This window comes from Lepisma saccharinum, chromosome 5 (genome assembly GCF_977018435.1).
Source record: "Lepisma saccharinum chromosome 5, izLepSacc3.1, whole genome shotgun sequence".
NCBI lineage: Eukaryota > Metazoa > Arthropoda > Insecta > Zygentoma > Lepismatidae > Lepisma > Lepisma saccharinum.
The window spans coordinates 80,782,740-80,802,652 of record NC_139233.1 but is presented as its reverse complement, the minus strand read 5'-3'; the positions used below and the strand labels follow the sequence as shown (position 1 = coordinate 80,802,652).

General features: G+C 36.7%; 1 protein-coding gene across 1 annotated transcript in view; it reads left to right on the top strand.

The window, feature by feature from the left end:
- LOC145987908 (uncharacterized) overlaps positions 1–19,913 on the top strand; it is a 278,188-nt gene that overhangs the window by 204,432 nt on the left and 53,843 nt on the right. The window contains exon 3 of the mRNA XM_083122713.1: positions 13,903–14,028. Coding sequence (XP_082978839.1) covers positions 13,903–14,028 — 126 coding nt within the window. The remainder of the gene's footprint in view (positions 1–13,902; positions 14,029–19,913) is intronic.

Genomic DNA, 19,913 nt, shown 5'->3' with positions numbered 1-19,913 from the left:
TTTTTTTAAAACAATGTTTGTGTTCCCAAACACTATTGCCCGAAGTATATATTAGAGATTTTTATTGTACTTCTCCTTTATCAATCAGTGTTACCAGCAATTGGAACGCGAAAATCACTAAAATTCCGCTTAAATATAAAAAGTTGCTAATTATGAATGCGCCTGCCGGGAAACGTACAATGTAATGTAGTAAAATTTGCTCTATTTTACTTCGCTTTTCTGCCACTTTGGCTAATTGCGAAGATGAGTGCTGATGTGATGAAATAGATGAATGAACACTCACAAACATCCATGTCCAGGCCGGGATTCGAACCCGGGACCTCTGGCGTCGTAGTGCGATGACCACACCGCCACGGGGGGCCGAAACGTGACTATAAAATATAATTTTTCATCGCTTATGGTTCGGTCAGGGAGAATTTATCTCGTCCATTAATGCAGAAACGTGCAATAAATAGTTACCTCGAATTTTTAAAGAACTTGGTGCAGCAACATTGATTGGAACCCCTCTGTAGCCCAACAAATTAGTTATGTAAGTATAGGCAAGATAATTCGATGAGTGTATCGTCCGTCAGGTGAACATATCTGAACGTTCATCTCGCTGTAGCGCTACATCCGGCAGCCATATTGCTTCTTTCACTTTGTGAAGACGACCTTTATTGAATAGGCGATCAAAAACTCGGAGCTACTTGGATGTATTCGGACACGGGTATCATTAACTTTCTGCTCAAAGGGCCGAACTCTGCTCGCGCAGCAAACAAATAACGGTCGGATACGCCATCTGTTGCCAAACTTCTGTGACATTTCGAGTTGAGGATTTTTTCATGGTGGTATCGTTTGGATTCTGTGTGAATAGCGTCTTGAATTGTTTGTTTTTGTAGTTTGAGATCTAATTAATTGAAGTTTGATTTGAAATAAGAGTTACAAGATTAAATCTCTCTATACATTTTACATTTGATATGTAAAAGATAAAAGCCAAATAAAAACGCTTGTGATTTCCAAAAAATGGCTCAGGATCTGAAGATTAATGAAGAAAATGTAATGCAAGCAATCCAGAGTGATATGTATGTGATTGTACCTGAACAGTTAACGGAAATGGAAGTTAGTGATAAGACTTCTTTCAAAAGAGGTCGATCTAATGAAGAATGCACGGAACCTGAAGTGGAGAGAAACCCAAAAAATCCGAAAGTAAGTGCAAGTACAAAGGTTGGTGTTGCTAAATATAGAAGTGAGGCATATGATATGCCTTTATATTATGAGGGACATCAAGGCCCATATATCGTGTTGGTGGACAGTACATTACCTGGATCACAGAGCTTGAATACGGTAAAATTAGGTTATAATTTGTGTAAGGAGAAGGTTGATGTTGAATTCTTTAAACGAAGTGGTTTGAAGCAGGCAAAATTGATATTTCGCACAGCATATGATGCAAATAAATTTGCTAAAAATGAATTCATAAAGGAAAAATACAATTTAGAAGCCAGAATCCCTAAAGGTCTATTAGTGAGAGAAGGATTAATATATGGTGTACCTACCGACATTCCAGTAGACGAGATAATCGAAGACATTAGAGCTGAAGTTCCAATAATAGATGTAATAAGGATGAAGAAAACTTTTTTCAATGAAGAGGGGGAAGTAAGGCAAGAACCTACTAACAGTAACCAAAAGAAGTGAAGTTGTGGAGCCAAATATTTGAAGTGAAGCCAAAAGTAAGATCTGTGATTTTATGCAAGAAATATTTCCGTTTCTCACACTCACAAACACAGTGTAAATCCTCTCCCGTGTGTTTTAGATGCGGTCAAGCGGCACATGTAATCTGCAATGCCAGTCCTAAATGTATTAATTGCAAGGGAAACCACTTATCTACCGATAAGTATTGTGTAAGATGGGAGCAAGAGAGAGAAATACAAAGGCTGATTGCTTATAACAACATCTCCTATGAAGATGCAAGGAAACAAGTCCTTTTTGTATTGATCCACGAAATGAACAGCGAACATATGCGACCTCTGCTAAAGACTTTCCTAAATTGCTAGAGATAAGAAAGGAATCAATAAACAAGGAAAGCCCTTGCACATCAGAAAGTCCTACTACAAACAGATTTAATTTTGTTACAGTTTGGGAAAATAGAAGAACTGACACATATCTGAGTAACCTCTGTTGGAAGAAGGTGTCACCAGAATCTGACCGATCTTATGAAAGTTTTAAAAAACAACACGGGGAAAATTTTAGAGTGAATTCTGCTTCACAATTGAGGAAAACAATTAAACCTGTTTTGATAAAGGACAAAAATAAACACAAGGATTCACAAATTGCGTCAACATCAGCAGCAGTGGCTAATTCAAGTGAACCTGTGAGCACGACGTGTTCCTCTAAGGAACAGGATAGAAAATCATAATCGATTGGACGCCGGACAACAGCAGAGAGTCCTTCTCAGAAAGAATCGCTAGTAAATCTGCTACATCTAATAGCTGAACTTACCACAACAATTTCAGTGAGTGATGATTTATTATATATTAGGAAAATAATCTTAAAATGTAACGAAATTGCTGTACAAATTTTAAAACTAATTAAAGACTTACAAGATTTCGGGGACACCCCTCAATTTTAAACAACAAATTGGTACCAGGAAAGAAAATTCTTGCCATTAATAATACAATGGAATTTAAGATCCTTTTCTGCAAGGAAACTTCAATTAATTAAATTAATAGATGAGTCTCACCCGTTAATTATTTGCGTTAGTGAGGTATGGGGTTTAAAATCAGAAAATATTCATATTGCTCACTATCATAGTATATTGGATGATTATAATGTGGGAAATAAGGGTGTGGGAATTTTTGTTCATGAAAGTGTACCATTTCAACAAATCCAGTTTAATTCAACACATGATTTATTGTCCAAATATAATGTAGAAGTGGTCGGTATAAAAGTTCAGTTAAACAACTTACTTTATAATATTAGCTTGTATATTCCATCTCATTATACTTCGTAACAAATACAGAGCTGTCATCTAAATTCTCTTTTATTTGGCTTTCAACATCCCTTTATCATAAGAGGAGATTTTAACTGTCATAATACATTGTGGGGTGATCATAGAATTGATACTTTGGGAAAGACAGTTGAAGATTGGATGGATTATAATAACTTGACAGTTATAAATGATGGATCTCCAACACATATATTCCACCAAATGGAAACAACATGTCCTCAATTGATCTAACTTGAATATCTGATAATCAGTGTTTTGATTTTGTGTGGGAAATAGACTTTGATTTACGAACTAGTGATCATTTTCCATGTTTGATCATGCCATCATCATCTCAAAAATTTCCAAAATTAATAAAACAAAAAAACAATTCGTTAGTGGAGCGTAAAGAGGGCAGATTGGATGAAATATAATTCAGTTTTAGACTTAAAATTTTCAGCTAAAAAATATCAAAACCAATATACTGTACAATATGAAAAATTTGTGGATATAATAACTCAAGTTATGGATTATGCTTGTCCCCGTCTGAAACCGCAATATGATCGAAATTTTCCTGAAATGGATTGGTGGAATGAAGAATGTTTTCAAGCAAAACGGAAGCGATCACAAGCATTGAAACAATTTGTAAGTGCTCCTTCACCTGCAACTTTGATAAATTTAAAACGAGCTACTGCAAAATCTAGAAAAGTATATATAAAGGCTAAGAGATGTTCATGGCAAAATTATTGTGAAGAAATAAACTCTAACACAAAATTAGACGTTATATGGCGCAAGTTCAGATCACTTAGAAAAGCACATGTAAATCGGACTTTACTTTTGTCCACTGAATGAAAAACCTATTTATTAATATAGTAATTCCTACACCCTTTACATCAGCCTGTGAACCTCCTAATATATTCTACACGTTCTCATCTACATCAAAATACTCAAAGGGATTCACATCTCTATCACTGTAAATGAAATTCTTCAAGGGTCTAAAGATTCTGCTCCTGGCATTGATGGAATTACGTATTCTATGGTATGAAATCTTCCACAGAATGCAGTAAGCATGTTATGTAAAATTTTCAATCAAATATTCCTATCGGGTAAAATTCCCGTTGCATGGACCGCTCAAACTATTATGCCAATTCTAGAACCAGGAAAAACCCTTCGTTGGGTCAGTCATATCGCCCAATAGCTCTTAGTTCCGTATTGCCAAAAATTTTCGAGAAGCTTTTATTAAAAATATTAGAGTGGTTATGGAAGGTCAAAAGGTATTTTCTCCCAGACAAATGGGATTTCGTAAAGATTATGGAACCCAGGATGCATTAGTAACATTATCTTCTCATATTTATAGCGTTATTAAAAGAAACCAGTCAGTACTTTCAGCCTTTATTGATATTCAAAGTGCACATGACAACGTAGATATTACTGTTCTATTGAGACAACTACAATTACTAAAAGTGCCACATTGTATACTCATATTGACATGGAAATTGTTATCTAAAATACAACTTTATTTTAATTTTGGTTCAGAAATGGTAGGTCCAATATATATTGGACAAGGAATACCACAGGGAAGTCCTCTTAGCCCATTGTTATTTAATGTTTATTTATCAGATATTAAAACAATAATAGATTTCCCATTTCAGTTTCTACAATATGCTGATGATGTATGTATATGTTTAGACTCAAACAATCACTTAAAAGATTTTTCAATGTTTGAATATAAATTATAGAATTTAACGAATGGTTAAAGCAGAAAAAAATATCAATATCTTTAGAAAAGTCCAAAATAGTAGTATTTAAGCATAAGGGTCTTCAAAATATTTTCAACATTATTCCTAGGAGCTTACAAATTCCAACTGTTTCACAAGTAAAATATCTAGGTGTATACTTTGATGCTTCATTATCATGGCAGTATCAAATAAATATGATGAAAAATAGATCCGATAAAATATTTCATTTATTTAAAGCTATGGCGGATACCAAATGGGGAGCACATTCTACCAGCATGCGTATGTTTTATAAGAATTATTATCGAGCAGTATTAGATTATGGATTAATGGTCTTGTGTAATCTTCCAGTAACAAAACTTTCTCCACTAGACGTCCAGCAACGAAAAATTCTAAAAAGATGTTTGGGATTAATGAACAGTACTCCTAATGTAGTGGTATCTATGGAGTCAGTAGAATGTTCGGTCTCTGTGAGGATAAAGTTAATCGCAATAAAAATGTTATTTAAAATTCAACATTCACCATGGCATCCTTTCAATGATGTTTTATTAAATCTTTTAGAGTTGCATGATTCAGGAATAACCAATGATAAATCAGCTACGCTTTGAGTACAACTATTTAGTAAATATCACCATGAATGTAGTCAAGTACTCATAGCAAGAACATTGCCAGTGTACTCGTTAGAATTTCCCACAGAACCAATTCAAAATATATATTTCCCGAAATATAATCATTCAGCTGAGTTTAGAGAATCTTGGGAAGACTTTTATCACATATATACAGATGGGTCTAAAACTGAAAGTGGAGTAGGAGCAGCTCTTTATGATACTGAAAGAAATATATCAAAAATGTTTAGGTTACCAGTGGAGGCATCCATATTTACAGCAGAAATATATGCGGTATATCAAGCTTTGATTTATATTGGTACAGTTCCTGAACAGAAATTTCTAATACTAGTTGATTCGCAAAGTGTTTTACAAGCAATACAATCTAATTATATATTTTTTTTAAATTTCACCATATGTCATCAATTGTATTCGTGCAACTAATTACTTAATTAGCAATGGAAAAGTAGTTCATTATGTTTGGGTAAAATCACACATTAATATATACGGAAATGAAATAGTAGACAGATATGCAAAACAAGCTGCTCAGATGAATGAAACAATCCAATTACCATTGCATTACACAGATCTTTTGCCGAGGGTTAAGAAGAAAATTTTTGAAGAATGAAACTTATGGTGTAATAATTCATTAGAAAGTGTTGGTGAAAGTTATCGTCCTTATGTGGATTACGCTAGGAAAAAACCTTGGTTTTTATAATTGTAAAGGTTCAAGAAATGCAATTGTTTTAATAAATAGACTAAGAAGTGGTCACGCGAGAACATATCATCATTTATTTAAAATACACATTTTAAAATCTCCGAATTGTGACTGTGGTGATTTAAGGGGTGATGCTCATCATATTATTTTGGAATGTCCAATTCACTGAGAGAAAAGAAAGACCTTATACAAAACTTTGTCAAAAATTAATGTTCCTTTTCCCATTAATATAACTTCAATGTTGTATGCTCCAGATGTTAGAATTGGATATGTTATACTTACTTTTTTGAGAAAAGCTGATATAAAATTATAATATATTTCTGTTACTGAATGAGTTAATGTAGTTTTATAAAATTGTATTTAAGAGCGTTTATGAACTTTGTGTGTAAAATTTATATTAAAAATGTATCTTATGTACTTATAATGTATGCTGTGCGTAAACAGCAACCTGTAAAGCTGTAAGTCCAATAAATCTTTGTTGAGTTGTTGAGTTGTAATGCATAGTTTCCACCGCAGTGGAGATTCAAAATTAAGAATAACAAAAGAAGGAAACAAAGTTGTAAGATTATTTCATGAAGAGAAATGCTGCTTGGAAACGAAAAGCTGACATTCATAAATACGCTTTACAACATTGTTGCGGGACAGCAAATGTTCATTGTTCAACGTTTACTAAACACACACAACGACAAATAGCAGAAATAATCTTGAAAATTTAGCGACTTCTCGTTAAGTTGGCAACAACCGTGGTCAGGGAAAGAACGGACTCATTGTTTTGAGGGTTGCTGTTTCCGGGGGAGGGAGAGGAAATGTCACTGTGATTCTTTGTCTGATCAGGCATTTTGGCTTCTCCAGCCTGACTGATTCGGAATAATGGGACCTTTTGTCGACGAAGTACAAAACAAAAGACAAGCATTTGGCAACATTTCCCCCTTTCCGTAGTTGACATTCACCTATTCTTCTCCCCATCGATTTGTTCCCAGGCATTGGCATAACAAGAAGCAGCTTTGTTTAGGAGATATTTATCTCTATAGCGTAGAACGTAATTGCCTCAGTTTCTAAGATTTTAGAACGTAATTGCCTCAGTTTCTAAGATTTTAGAACATATATTTTATTTTAGATTTGTACGAGGGGCGTTCGAGAAGTAAAGTTAGAGTGTTTCAATAATTACAAAACTGATGAGAAACTTGATTTCATTGTTCTTAGATTCGCGTCAGCTAGTTTAATCAATCAATCAACATTGACTCCTTGTTTAATTGCACTAAGTAAGACCCACATAGAAAGCCTTATCAACGTGAAATAGCAATGACGTAAGAATTTCGTGCTAGTTATATTATTTATATTCCACTTAGGAATGTAGATGGCAGCAGCTGTGTGACTAGACCCTTCGATCACACGTCATCGAAAGAAACGCCACTTGGCAAGTTTTAGGTCATTGTTAATAAGTATTAAATACTTTATTATAATATTAGTGAGAATGTATTTTGTTTTTCCCAGTTGGAGATATCCTTCTGGTTAAAGGCATGGCGCTCTGACCAGTGAATATCAGATTCGTGTATTTGTTGCAAGACTTCAAATACTAGAAGCTGGGTGAACCTTATACTTTACGTGGTGGGGACGGCAACAGTGACGTCATCTTTCCGACATTATCTTCCATACTTAAATCATCACTGTATACCAATCCAAACGATGGTTTTGGTGTTAATAAAACGTTTGTATCTTGAAAATCAACGACGCTACACTTATTCCAAAAACATGCGTTCTTTTTGCGCCACCCTGTGTGTATATATATATATATATATATATATATTTCTCTATCCTTACTTCTGTTTCTTTCCCTCTTTATAACTATTTATCTCTCTTTCTTTACTTCTATGCTTCTCACTCATTCTATCTCTGTTTTACTTTTCTTCTCTTTCTTTCTATCTCCATATCTCTGCTTTTCTTTGCTTCCCTTTATCTTTTCCCTATCTGTTTTTTTACTTTCTTTCTACCCAATTTATATCTCTATGTTTCTGTTCTTCTCGCCTTGTTATCATATCTCTTTTTTTATCTCATTCTTTCTTTCGTTCTTCTTTTTCTATCCATTCCTGTTTGATTCTCTCATCACTCTGATTCTTCATGATTCTGAAAAATTCTCATGTAGCCTATTTGTGTGAACAGAACTGAGGATTCGAACCTGGAAACCATATTTCCAGGAACGCCAGCGGAGCGGTGAAGTAAGCGTGTATTCTTTGAAACAGGACTTCTCTGATGCCTAAGTTTTTGATCTTCAGGGAAGAGAAGTGAGCTCTTGTTCGTCTTGGGGCGAACACCTTTTCTGTCATATGTCAACATATCCAGGGATCCTGGTCCTTAGGGATGCTGCTTGCGAAGATGTCCCTGTCAACTCAGCGTAACGTGATGCGGAGAATTGCGGCTTGATTGTAGACCTTCCGTTGCCTACGCAAGGCCCGACCTTGACCTATCGGTCGTGAGTGTCGCCTGACATCAAGGGAGCGAGCGTGTCTCCACCTGTCGGCGGTGATCGAGTTGGGCTAATTGGATTTCTCCTCTCGCACCGAACACTGCTGATTGCATTAAAGTCACCGAGCGGAAGATCTTCGCTGCCGGTGATTGGTGTCAAGACGACGATCATGATGCGTTACGAGATCTTTTCTGTTGCCGCCCTGTTTTTTCTGTACCTTTTTCTGTGCTTTTCTCTGTGGATTGTTCGAATTTCGGGGTTGGAATCGGGAGGCACGGGCGGCCTTTCCGTTCGCTACGTATCATAGTTGCATTACACGCACTGCGCATGATGCCGTGTTTGTAGGCACCGCGATACGAAGCCAGGCGTCCTGTGTTCAAATCCTATGTCAGACATGGATGTTTTATTCATTGTACTGTCACCGGCAAGTTCCTGAAATACTAGCTTCACTGCAAGGCGTTATGTGTGTTTGCTGACTCTGCAGCGCTGGTAGAAATTGCCATTGAAAATTTGCTATTGAAGTCCACTTATCACCGTACAGTTAGGCAACACACATAACGCCTTGCAGGGTAGCTAGTATTTCAGGATCTTGGTGTCATATTTTTATTGCCGGTCACTGGGACAATTCACCCATGGGTATGAGAGCGCGTCAGTGAAAAGAGTAAGCTTTTAACCTACCTCACGATTTGCAACACACAAACAGACAGTTTTCTCAAATTTTCTGTACCAATATCGTATTATTTTGTTCGTTGGTGGTTCTGTGAGATACTTGGTTCGAAAACCACGTTTCACTGTAGCAATTGACTCGGTTTTAGCAAATTGCAGGACACAAAGAAGGTTTTTGTTCAGCTGAAAACTCTATATTTACACACTACTGCCTCCTAGCGGAGGAACGGGTATCTTAAGCCACGACATCTGTCACGAAACAAACTTGTCTAGTTTCCTTTCCCGTTGTCATGCTTGATATGAACCTCACGGCTCATATCTATGTGCCGTTAATTATTCTGGATTATTGTATATTAGTTGGTTCTTCTTATTTAATTATTAATATTTCGTATTTGTAATCTTTATATTTCATAATTTTTGATAAATAGAAAGATTATTACTAGGCTTATAATCCACTAATATTTCCTTTATTGTAACAATAAGTGTAAACGCGGCCTAATGTTAATTTAATGTTATGTTAATTTTCTGACCGAATCTTTAATATTGGATATGTAAATCTGTGTTCTTTCACGGCAGAAAATGTTTATGATTTAGATTGACATAGATTTCGTTTAGCAACAATGGGAAGATCGAATCTGTTCTTTTAAGTTTAATGTATTCAATAAGGTTCAAGTTGCAACGGGGAATGATTCGAGTTTAGTCTTTATTAACAGAGATGAATCGTTCCCCTTATACAATTTTATTTGGTTTTGCTGCAACGTGGAAATTAGTTAAACTTTGATATTGAGATTGTGAATATAGACATTGATGAGTATTTAGTTTTTGGAAATGTCGCAAGCCGCGCTGTGCAAATTACGTAATGCTTAACAAGTGAGCATCGATTGGAAAGGTATATAAGTAAATGCGGAGCTTAGTTTGCACGCATTCCACCAGCGTCGGCTCTACGATATAAACATCTAATGACACTTTGAAATAAAGATACCTGTATTTCGCCAAGCACATTTATACTTCGAAATTTATAATGTTATGGGACGACAGGCTAGGATCGGCCGAAATCCTTTGAGGTTAATGACGCCTACCTATTGGACATGTATTTGTCACTGTCGACCCATATGTTCTCATTCTTACGGATAAATAATAGAATTTCAAATCTTCGAACTTTATTTTGACTTTCTTCAAAATTTATTCAACGCAGACTTATTTGGGCAAGTAAGCAAGACTAGACATGTAATGCAATGTCTCTCGTTTTTCAATGGAAAATGTCATCATTGGCGTGTATCTTGATGCAAGCTCTGCCTACTAACGTTTCTCAATCCCAAGTACTCAGTGGAGCCCGTAGATTCTATTCTGCTTAAATCCTGCCCGTATTAACATCGATACTCGTGACACATTTTGGTCGCAATACTGTAGGAAGGGGCAGGTACGAAAGTTTTTGTCTGCTACTGAATGGTAGGCCGTAAGCTTCGTCTACGGTTGCAAAAACGACAGGGTTCTCTTCCCTGGTACGGCTTCCTCCTAGCGACGCACATACACACGTAACTATTCCCTGCACATATACATATTTGGATTTTTCCCTTGGAGACATGCAGCAAATTAGAATTCTGGATTCATCGAATCTAATATTAACGAACACGGGATTTTGTATTTCTTTTAAATTTAAGGATATTCATGGATTGTAAATTGTAACTGAGTGTAATGTAAGCTTTCGTATGTATTGGAAATAAACCATCTACTGGATAAAAATGAATGAAAAGAAAGGTCAAAGTAACCTCCCAGAAGATGCAGTTGCCAATCTTAAAATTTGAGAGAAGTCGTTCATTTATTTCATGATTCACCAACACCTCTCTTAAGTTCTCAATGCTTTAGGCCTACTCACCAAGCCCGTACCTGAGAGGGGTCAGAGTATCCCATTTAGCCGTCTGAGTTTTAGCCGAGGTGAAATTAGAACATAAGGTATTTGGAAGACAGAGGCAGGCTACGATTACCATAATTTGCAGTTCTCTGTGTGTGTGTTACTGAAAGGCTATTTATAGTGGAGAGTGAAATATACAAATACATATATATACAGGGTGTCATTTTAATGGCGCCCACGGACCACAGATTCGTGTAGAGGACATCAAAACAAACAACTTTTCTCAGTAACATTTTTCTCGTTGGTGCATCAATTCGACGCTACAGCCGTTCAAAAAAGACCGTTTTGCCGCCTGGATGCTGGCAACCCAACACAACATTTGATCGTATCTGTGACGTCATTTCCTGCGGCGAAACAGCGCACGGTAGGGTTGCAAGGAACACACAAATTTTGTGAAAAATGACAAACTACCAACCACATTATTAGCTGTAAAACGAAACGAGAAACGCGTCCAGTAAACCGAACATTATAGCCTACCAGCCAGAAGATCAGCAGTCATCTCAGGGGAAGGGGAAAGTGAACCAACGATATGAGAAATGGTAAAAACGTATTCAAAATGAAGAGTCAATATCGGATTTTGTCTCAGCCTACATGTCAAATATCAACAACAATAACTTTTATTGTACTTACAACTTACATGCGGCTGTTTACGCCCAGCTACATGTCAATTATATTTGCAAATCTCGTTGCAAGGTTGATATCTACAGGTTGTGTCCAGATGCCTTGTGGTACTTTGTGCTGATAACGGAAGTATCTGAGGTTCACGTTGTTACATTACGGCTAAAACGCTTACAACCACATAATGATGATCAGTAGCGAATATACTGCCCTGTTCAGAGTTGCAAACTATTACATGTGTATCCGCTGCGTAGATAAATACAGTCGTCGTAGAGTTTGTTTTACTACTATTTACATCCCTGTATTTTCAACCATTTTTGTCACTTGCCTCATAATGCCCTGAATATACATTATATTATGTGTTGCTTACCTTTGGAATTTTGAGTTCTTTCATTTCTATTTTGTCATCTGTTCAGTGTATCACAGACAACTAGTATCAGAAGGACGAAGTGGATAGACTAAATTGTAGATGCCAACTTGGTAACTAGATTTGCAAATATTTGACATACAAGCTGATACAAAATTCGATATGATCACTTCCACTTGAATTCTATTTTCTTTCTACCATTTCTTATCGTTTGTTTACTTCCTGTTAGGTTACAGAACGTGTTTTCTCGTTTTGTTTTACGGTACATAATGTGGCTGATTGTAGTTATGTCATTTTTCACAGAATATGTGTGATCCTGGCAGCCCTGTAACGCATCGCTTCACGACGGGATATGACGTCACAAATGCAATCAAATGTTGTGTGTGGTTGCCAGCATTCAGGCGGCAAAACGGGCTTTTTTGAACGGCTGTAGCGCCGAAACGACGCTCCAACGAGAAAAATGTTACTGAAAAAAGTTGTTTGTTTTGATGTCCTCTATACGTTTCCGTGGTCCGTGGGCGCCATTAAAATGACACCCTGTATATATATATATATATATATATATATATATATATATATGTATGTATGTATGTATGTATATACGCAGATGAATTGCGTCTTACATAAAGCTAAGGTCAACCCTCATGCGTGAATAAGCGCGCGTAACGGCCATGGTAAGGCTCGCAGGTAGGTAAGACGAGCAGAGCCGCGCTCGCTGTGAAAGAGGTGAGTTGACAGTAGCGTCGAGACGTTCATCGCGTCCAGTTAAGCAGCTGCCGTGCGACCGATCAGCGGTTGTGCGTTTTTCTTCGCCTGTGCCTCATTTGTCTACAGTATATTTGGGTATACAAACTGACGTCCGACCGGAAGTCACTTGGTCTTTGGTAATTCTCACTGCCATTGCGGCGTTGGTTAATTGTTGTTTATAGTTGCGGCGTTCGTACGATTCAACGAAACAAACTTGTCCCGTTGTCGTTCTTTCGTCTCTTCTATGTGGGTTGTTTGCTACTGCATGGCCAAACTTCAAATGGACTTATGAAACACGGTGTATTTTCTCCATCACCTATTTCATCACTCATCGAAGCTAATAAGAAGCTAAGAAAAAAGCAGCGTAAAATAACTGAAATAGAAATCGTAGGCGAAAAAATTTGCATTCACAGATTGTTAAAAGGACACAGCATTGGAAATTACCATGATAAAAATGTGCAAACCCTATTCTATTTGACCTTGCTGTTACACATCACATCAATATAGTGGCAGCATTAGGATATAATAATTTATACCACGCTCACCTTAACAGAGTCCACATGCTATTATCGACGTGGTAGTTTTATATGAGGTGAATTTATTATGCAATAAACTTAGATTCAGGATATCGCAAAGATAAAACTCTGCAAGCGGATAAAACATGGCGACGTCACTTAGAAACCTGAGAGGAAAAAAATATTAAAAAGTAAAACATTCCATTTATCAGAGAATATTGATACTGATGCAGAGCAAGACCATTGAATTTACGTAACCTTTCCTTAAATACATATAACATAATTTATCATCGTAAGAGCACTGTGAACTTCTTCGCAAAGGAATGAATGTCAGTTTAAAAATATACATTGGCAGTACTTTACTTCTGTTTATTATTTCAAGGTTTCCTGTACATATTTTGGCAAATAAAGTTTTTACCACTTTTTGTGCTGCACATATTATTTTTACATCATTGAATTTTCAAACTTGCGCAACATCTGTTGTCTTGATTAGTTAGTACTTTTGACTTTGACTCAACAAAAACAAAGTAAAACATATTTTTAATTATAAAACAAAGCATTGTAAGGTAATAATTGTGTTTGTTATTCTTTTCAGAGCCCTGGCTCACTGCATCACAAGGAAGTTCTCAAATACAGTACCAAAGCTCAGTTATCGTCGCAGCTCGCGGGCAAGATACCCACCAGCGTGAAGGGAAACAAGAACGGTGTAGTGCATAGTGAGGTAAGTTCATGAGTTTTCATTGATTTGGTCCTGTGTCGAAGAGTGCACCCACGAGGTTTGGCGTGTCATTTTGCATTTGCGAACTCAGGGTAGTATCGCGAGCCTGTTTGAAGTCGAGACGAGACCGAGACAAATGTCTGTAAAATCGAGACCAGGCAGCCAGCCGAGAGTCTCTACTTTGTGTTATAAGAATATAAAGCATGAAAAGATGGTCTAAATCAGAGTTGTTTTACTGTGGCACTTCTTCAGATTTACCAAGGAGATTGTTTCTTGATTATATTTTGAAAAGTTGTTTGATATTTGTGCAATCTTGAATAGGTAATTTTTAAGCACATTTTGTATCTGTTATTTCGAGACGAGAGAGAGGTGAGAACGAGACAGGTATAAGGAACTATAATTCCGCCGTCGCAGGAACTGGTGTGCAATCACAGTGCAGAACGGTTATTTTGACAAAATCATCTTGGCTGCTTCGAGGAGGAGTGTTTGAAAGGTTGCGGCTTGTTGCTCAAAGAGGTAGCGGTAGGTCTAATTGGCTGTTTGACCGCAAGTTCCGTCATATATAAACGCGGCAACAGAGGGTCACTGCCATAAAGGCGGTCCCCGCACCGGCTATAAGTGCGGCCGGACTTAGGAGACGAGACTGACAATGAGACTAGCGTCTCTGTGTAATCTCACGTATTTTTGTACGTTAGCGAATAAGAGCTAAACAAATCACTATATTTTAGGAACAGAAAGGTTAAAAAAATTGAATAAATAACTATGGAGAATATAAAAGTGAATAAACATACAGATTACTGTGTTTGGGACAAGAACGAAAATAATAAAATCAGTATTCCTGTATTGATGCTTTGGCTAGAAATCGCTTAAACGCGGTGTGAGCCAAGAAAAGAAGAAGAAATATAAAAGCTAGGTATTCGGTATTCCATTGCCGTTCAGTAGATAAGCTTTATTACCAGCGGCGAAATATGGCAACGCATCACGTCATAGATTGTTGTCGCACATTCAGTGTGATACAACTGTTACATTAGGCCTATAACTTGAGCCCGTATTTCTATGTAATTGCATATTCTATTCCTTTGGAGATACATACCTTGAACACGAATATGTCAACGAATTATGTAACTGATATCACTTTGCATAAGTTTTATGTTACATATTTTTACATATTTGCCACGATACTACATATTTTACATATTTGCTAATTTACTTTACATAAAACATTATATTTCGTTAATTTTTTTCCTGTATTGATCCTTTGTTTCTATATTTTGAATCTCTGAAACATGAGAAAGATAATTTATAGGCTGAAGACAAAAGAAAAAATTACTGGAACTGTTATTTATTGAAAGATACTGGAGTTTCTCTCCCCCAACCCTTTCTGGTTACATATTTTCGTTTCGCTTTTAGGTTTAGGCAAAGCATCCAGAAGCTTGGCATCTGTGGACAAGAAAGCTACTTTCCTGTACGTAGCGAGTTACACAATATGTTCTCTTGTACAAAAAGTACAAGATTAGCTATGTATTTTCATTCGATTGTTCTTTCTGTAGATGCTTCTTTTTACAATTTGTTTTGAAAGTTACATATTTACATTTTTACAATAATTTGCGATGTGAAAAGTATTAATAGTTGACAAAATTGGTTTCTTAAACATGTGCACGTTGCTGTGTTTTTTGGAGTTTATAAATTTGATACAAATTTTAATTTAAAAGACTTACGTCCTTAAAATGAAGTTGAATATGTTCAAATGAAATAAACATCTAGCAGAATTCTTTAAATTGCTTGGATACTCGATTATTATTAATATTACATATTCTTTGATACTACAAACTTAGTGGGGCCTCCCCGATGGCGCAATGGTAGCGTTGTCACCTTGTAATCAAGGGGTGCAATCGATACCCGTTGGAGGCACATAGTGGTTCGGATCCCACTTTAAACTGTAGGTCCAGTCCCGATTAGCCTTTCTGTGCATAAAGTGGACTTAAAACAACAACAATTAATTCATTCATTCACTACATACTTAACTACATATCCTTTCGATAATACATATTTAGGAACATATTTTATCAATTATTGTTACATGTTTATGTACATATTTTGTACTTTGATATTACATAAAAATCCGGGGTCTAATTATTACAATTGTACAGAATGAATGAATGAGTTAAAAGTTTTAGCTGCTTCGGCACGTATGGCAATTTTGCAACCTTCTAAGTATAGGAGGAGAAATCTCTTTATGTAAAACCATTACCTTGATTAAAAAAACAGGGGTGTAAAAAGCCTCTTTAAAAAGATTGAAAGTGCGTGTTGTAAAGGAACTTGCACAGGACAAGCACAACACATTAGAAAAGGTAAGAATAGTCTAACAACTTCCTCGGAAACAGTGTAAAAGGTCCGCTTTTCTCAAAAAGCTATCGGTTGGAATTTTTTTTTTTTTTTTTTTTTATACCGATACCGGCCGATATTTTTCTGTCATTCTGATCGTTCGCAGGGTCACGCGACTCTTTCGCGGAGTCTAATTATCCTGGAAAATAATTCTCAATTTCCATTGATTTTGTACCAATATTATGTTTAAAAAACTGTATCTTGTTACTACTTAAACAGGTATTTTTATGTGCTGATGTAATTGAATATTTTAAAGTAAACCTCTGGTAAATTATAGTTGGAGTGGATTCACCCACAAATATTAATCAATATTTTGAACAGTTTTTAATTGTTACAGTTTCCAAGCACCTGTATCGGTGAGAATCGTAAGAATATCGGCTCAGCCCTAATAAAAACATTCGCAAACAGACTAATCAACTCCCAACATGAATAATAAACACTTGAGAAGGTTGAAACCAGGGTTGTTAAAGGTCCAGGAACGCGTAAATTTTAATGGGTTCTTCTATTGGGTTCCGCTGCAGGACCGCAACCTTTTGTTAGCATAATTTAAATTCGGTCCAAGTTGCGTGTTGTTTCATTGCAAGAAAGGTTCCTGGACAGAATTTAAATTGATCCGGAAAAATAGGTTCCTGGCCCGTATTTGGTTTGAGCCGGAAAAAAGTTCCTGGACCGTATTTAAATTGATCTGGTAAAAAGGTTCCTGGGCTGAATTGAAATACCTTACAGCTAAAAATTCTATTTATGGTCCAGAACCCATTTACGCTTTCTGATTTTCTCTCCTGGACCGGAATTGAATTTATTTAAAATTCCTGGACCTTTAACAACCCTGGTTAAAACTTTGTCTAAAGGAAGTTAAATCGGCACATTCAATAAGAATATGCCAAACACTTAAAACACACATTGGCCCTTGCAGCAAATGGCCATAGGTGAGACGACTGTGTCCTATTCTAAGACGAGTTAAAATTACCTCTTCTCGACGGAAGCAGACATACCAGCGAGACATTTTGTGTGCATTCGTGTAACGAAATAGCGAATCGTGTGCATTTTATAATTGGGACTGGACCTACAGTTTAAAGTGGAATCCGAACCACTATGTGGTTCTACCGGGTATCGAATCCGGGACTCTCTGATTACAGGGCATCAAACAATAAATATAATTTCACACAGTCGTTCCCTTTGTTACACCGTGAGGAAATTTTTGTTGTGGAGTTACTTCGGGTTGGAAGTATGGTGCATGTTAGGTATTGAAGATAGACAAGTTTGTGTAGCAGGAAGGCGCTGAAAAGAGCTTCGAATGAACACAGCGGCGTGCGAGAAACATGATAGCAACTCGGAAACTATAGGAAATGAGCGCTTTAAACTGATCTAATCACGAACTCTTAATGTAATCATGAAGGAAACTCATTTGAGCTGCGTGTTTAAATTTTCAGTCACGAACAAGCATGTTTTCCTACACCGTAAAAAAAACATATGAATAAATTGACCTATCCAGTAGCACATGAAGCACTATCAGCTACTATACGGTCACTCAACGCCACAAATAATGTTACGTTGTACAGACTGGCATGGAGCAGGGGGAGGGGGAGGGGTGGCGTCCTGTCTGGAAAATGAATGTCAGCCTAAAAATGTCACATGTATAATTAAGTTGTAATCACAATATTTGCATTAATTATTAAAATGGACTGATAATTACAAGTAACAATGGCACAAGTAGTCACAGAAAGACGATTTTTTTAATTTAGTGTCTTCGTAGTACGAACCTAATTCTGTACTTAATCGATTATAGAAAGTGTAAGCTATGGAAGTTCATAAAAAAAAACATTTTTAAGTAGTTATTATTAGCCCTATATGGCCGATAAGCTCTAACGCGGATGATAGGCTAATGCCCTTGATTGTTTCATAGTTTACTTGTTATCATAGGCGTAGCTACAGGGTGTACCGGGTGTGCCTAGGCACACCCTAATGGGCTGCTTTATCAAAGAGAATTAAAGACAGATATTTCAATAAGAGAGAAAATAAGCGGCAGTTAGTAAGAAGTTGAAAATGTCATTACTTGGTACAAACGTGTGCATTATCGCTGATGAAACGGGTGTCTATAGATTTTCGATTTTTTGATGTCGTTGGAGAAAGAATTCTACTGCATTCTACTCTGTACTACAGCGCTTTTATTCTATACCTGTCACAAGCTGCACGTGTGAGAGAGAGCTTTCTCCAAGTTTACCCAAGTTAAAACTAAATTAAGAGCAACTCAGAAGCAGGATAGATTGGAAGTCCTGCTCTTGCTATTTGTGGAACAGGAAAAAGCTTAGTCTATTGATGTAAATGAAGTTATTGATGCGTTTAAGAACATTGTAACTTTTGAGAGACGTCTCTTGTTATAGATGACGTGTATTTTGATGTATTTGTTTGTAACGTTTATGAACATTTTGTGTGTGTGTAATTTTTATGCAATTTGACTTGTGTCTACTACATATATTCAGAAATTTTCAACACTGTCATTTAGTGAATTTATATTCCTTTACAAATATCAGTGCAGTTAAAGAGCCAAGTGATTGTGTTGCAAAATATGCTATTAAAAAGGTACAAGTCTTCATTTTTTTTCTTTGTGCACACCTAAATATAAAGTTCTAGCTACGCCTATGCTTGTTATACTGAACTGCTATGGACGTTTCCCCTAGTATAAGTTGCATCGCTATCCGAGACCATACCAAGTGATCGAGTGGATTTTCTTGCTCTGGCACATGACCCCGAGATTACGTAGCGTGTGACGTCAGAACATGTGATGCGAGTGTTGACAAGTTGTACAGCTATAAAATGAGAGTTGATATATGTTAATTGGGACTGGACCTACAGTTTGGAGTGGTATCCGAACCACTGTGTAAAGACAAACCTGGGGCCCCATGATCACAAGGCGATAAGAAATAATGATATGTGAGTCGTCGAGTTTCTTGCGTTCTTCTGTGTACATTTTGATTGATTGATTTACTTTATTTGACTTCGCGTTTGGCCACTTTTGGCTAATTGCGAAGATGGGGATGAGTGATGACATGATGAAATTGATGAATAGACACTCGCAAACATCCATGCCCAGGCTGGGATTCGAACCCGGGACTCCTGGCGTCGTAGCGCGATATGCTAAGCACTCTTCCACGGGGACCGATATTTGTGCATTTTGACCAGACTGGGAAATCGACTAGTTCCATCATTTCACACACACACAGACATATATACATTTGCAATGACATATATTATACCTTATCTGTGATATTTTATAAATCTTTCTTGCATAATTTGTTACTATTATCAATCATAATAATACTTAGATAAAATTTAGGACTGTGGAGTGGAGCCTAAACTAAACCTCTGAGAGGTTTCATGTGATTGGGTGTCGCGTGCGCCCTAGTTACAGACGCACTTGTTGCACCAAAATAGAGCACCCTTCAGATGTGTTCATTTTCTTTCGATGTTGCGAAGAGTTTCGTGCAAACAAAGTTGTTTTCTTT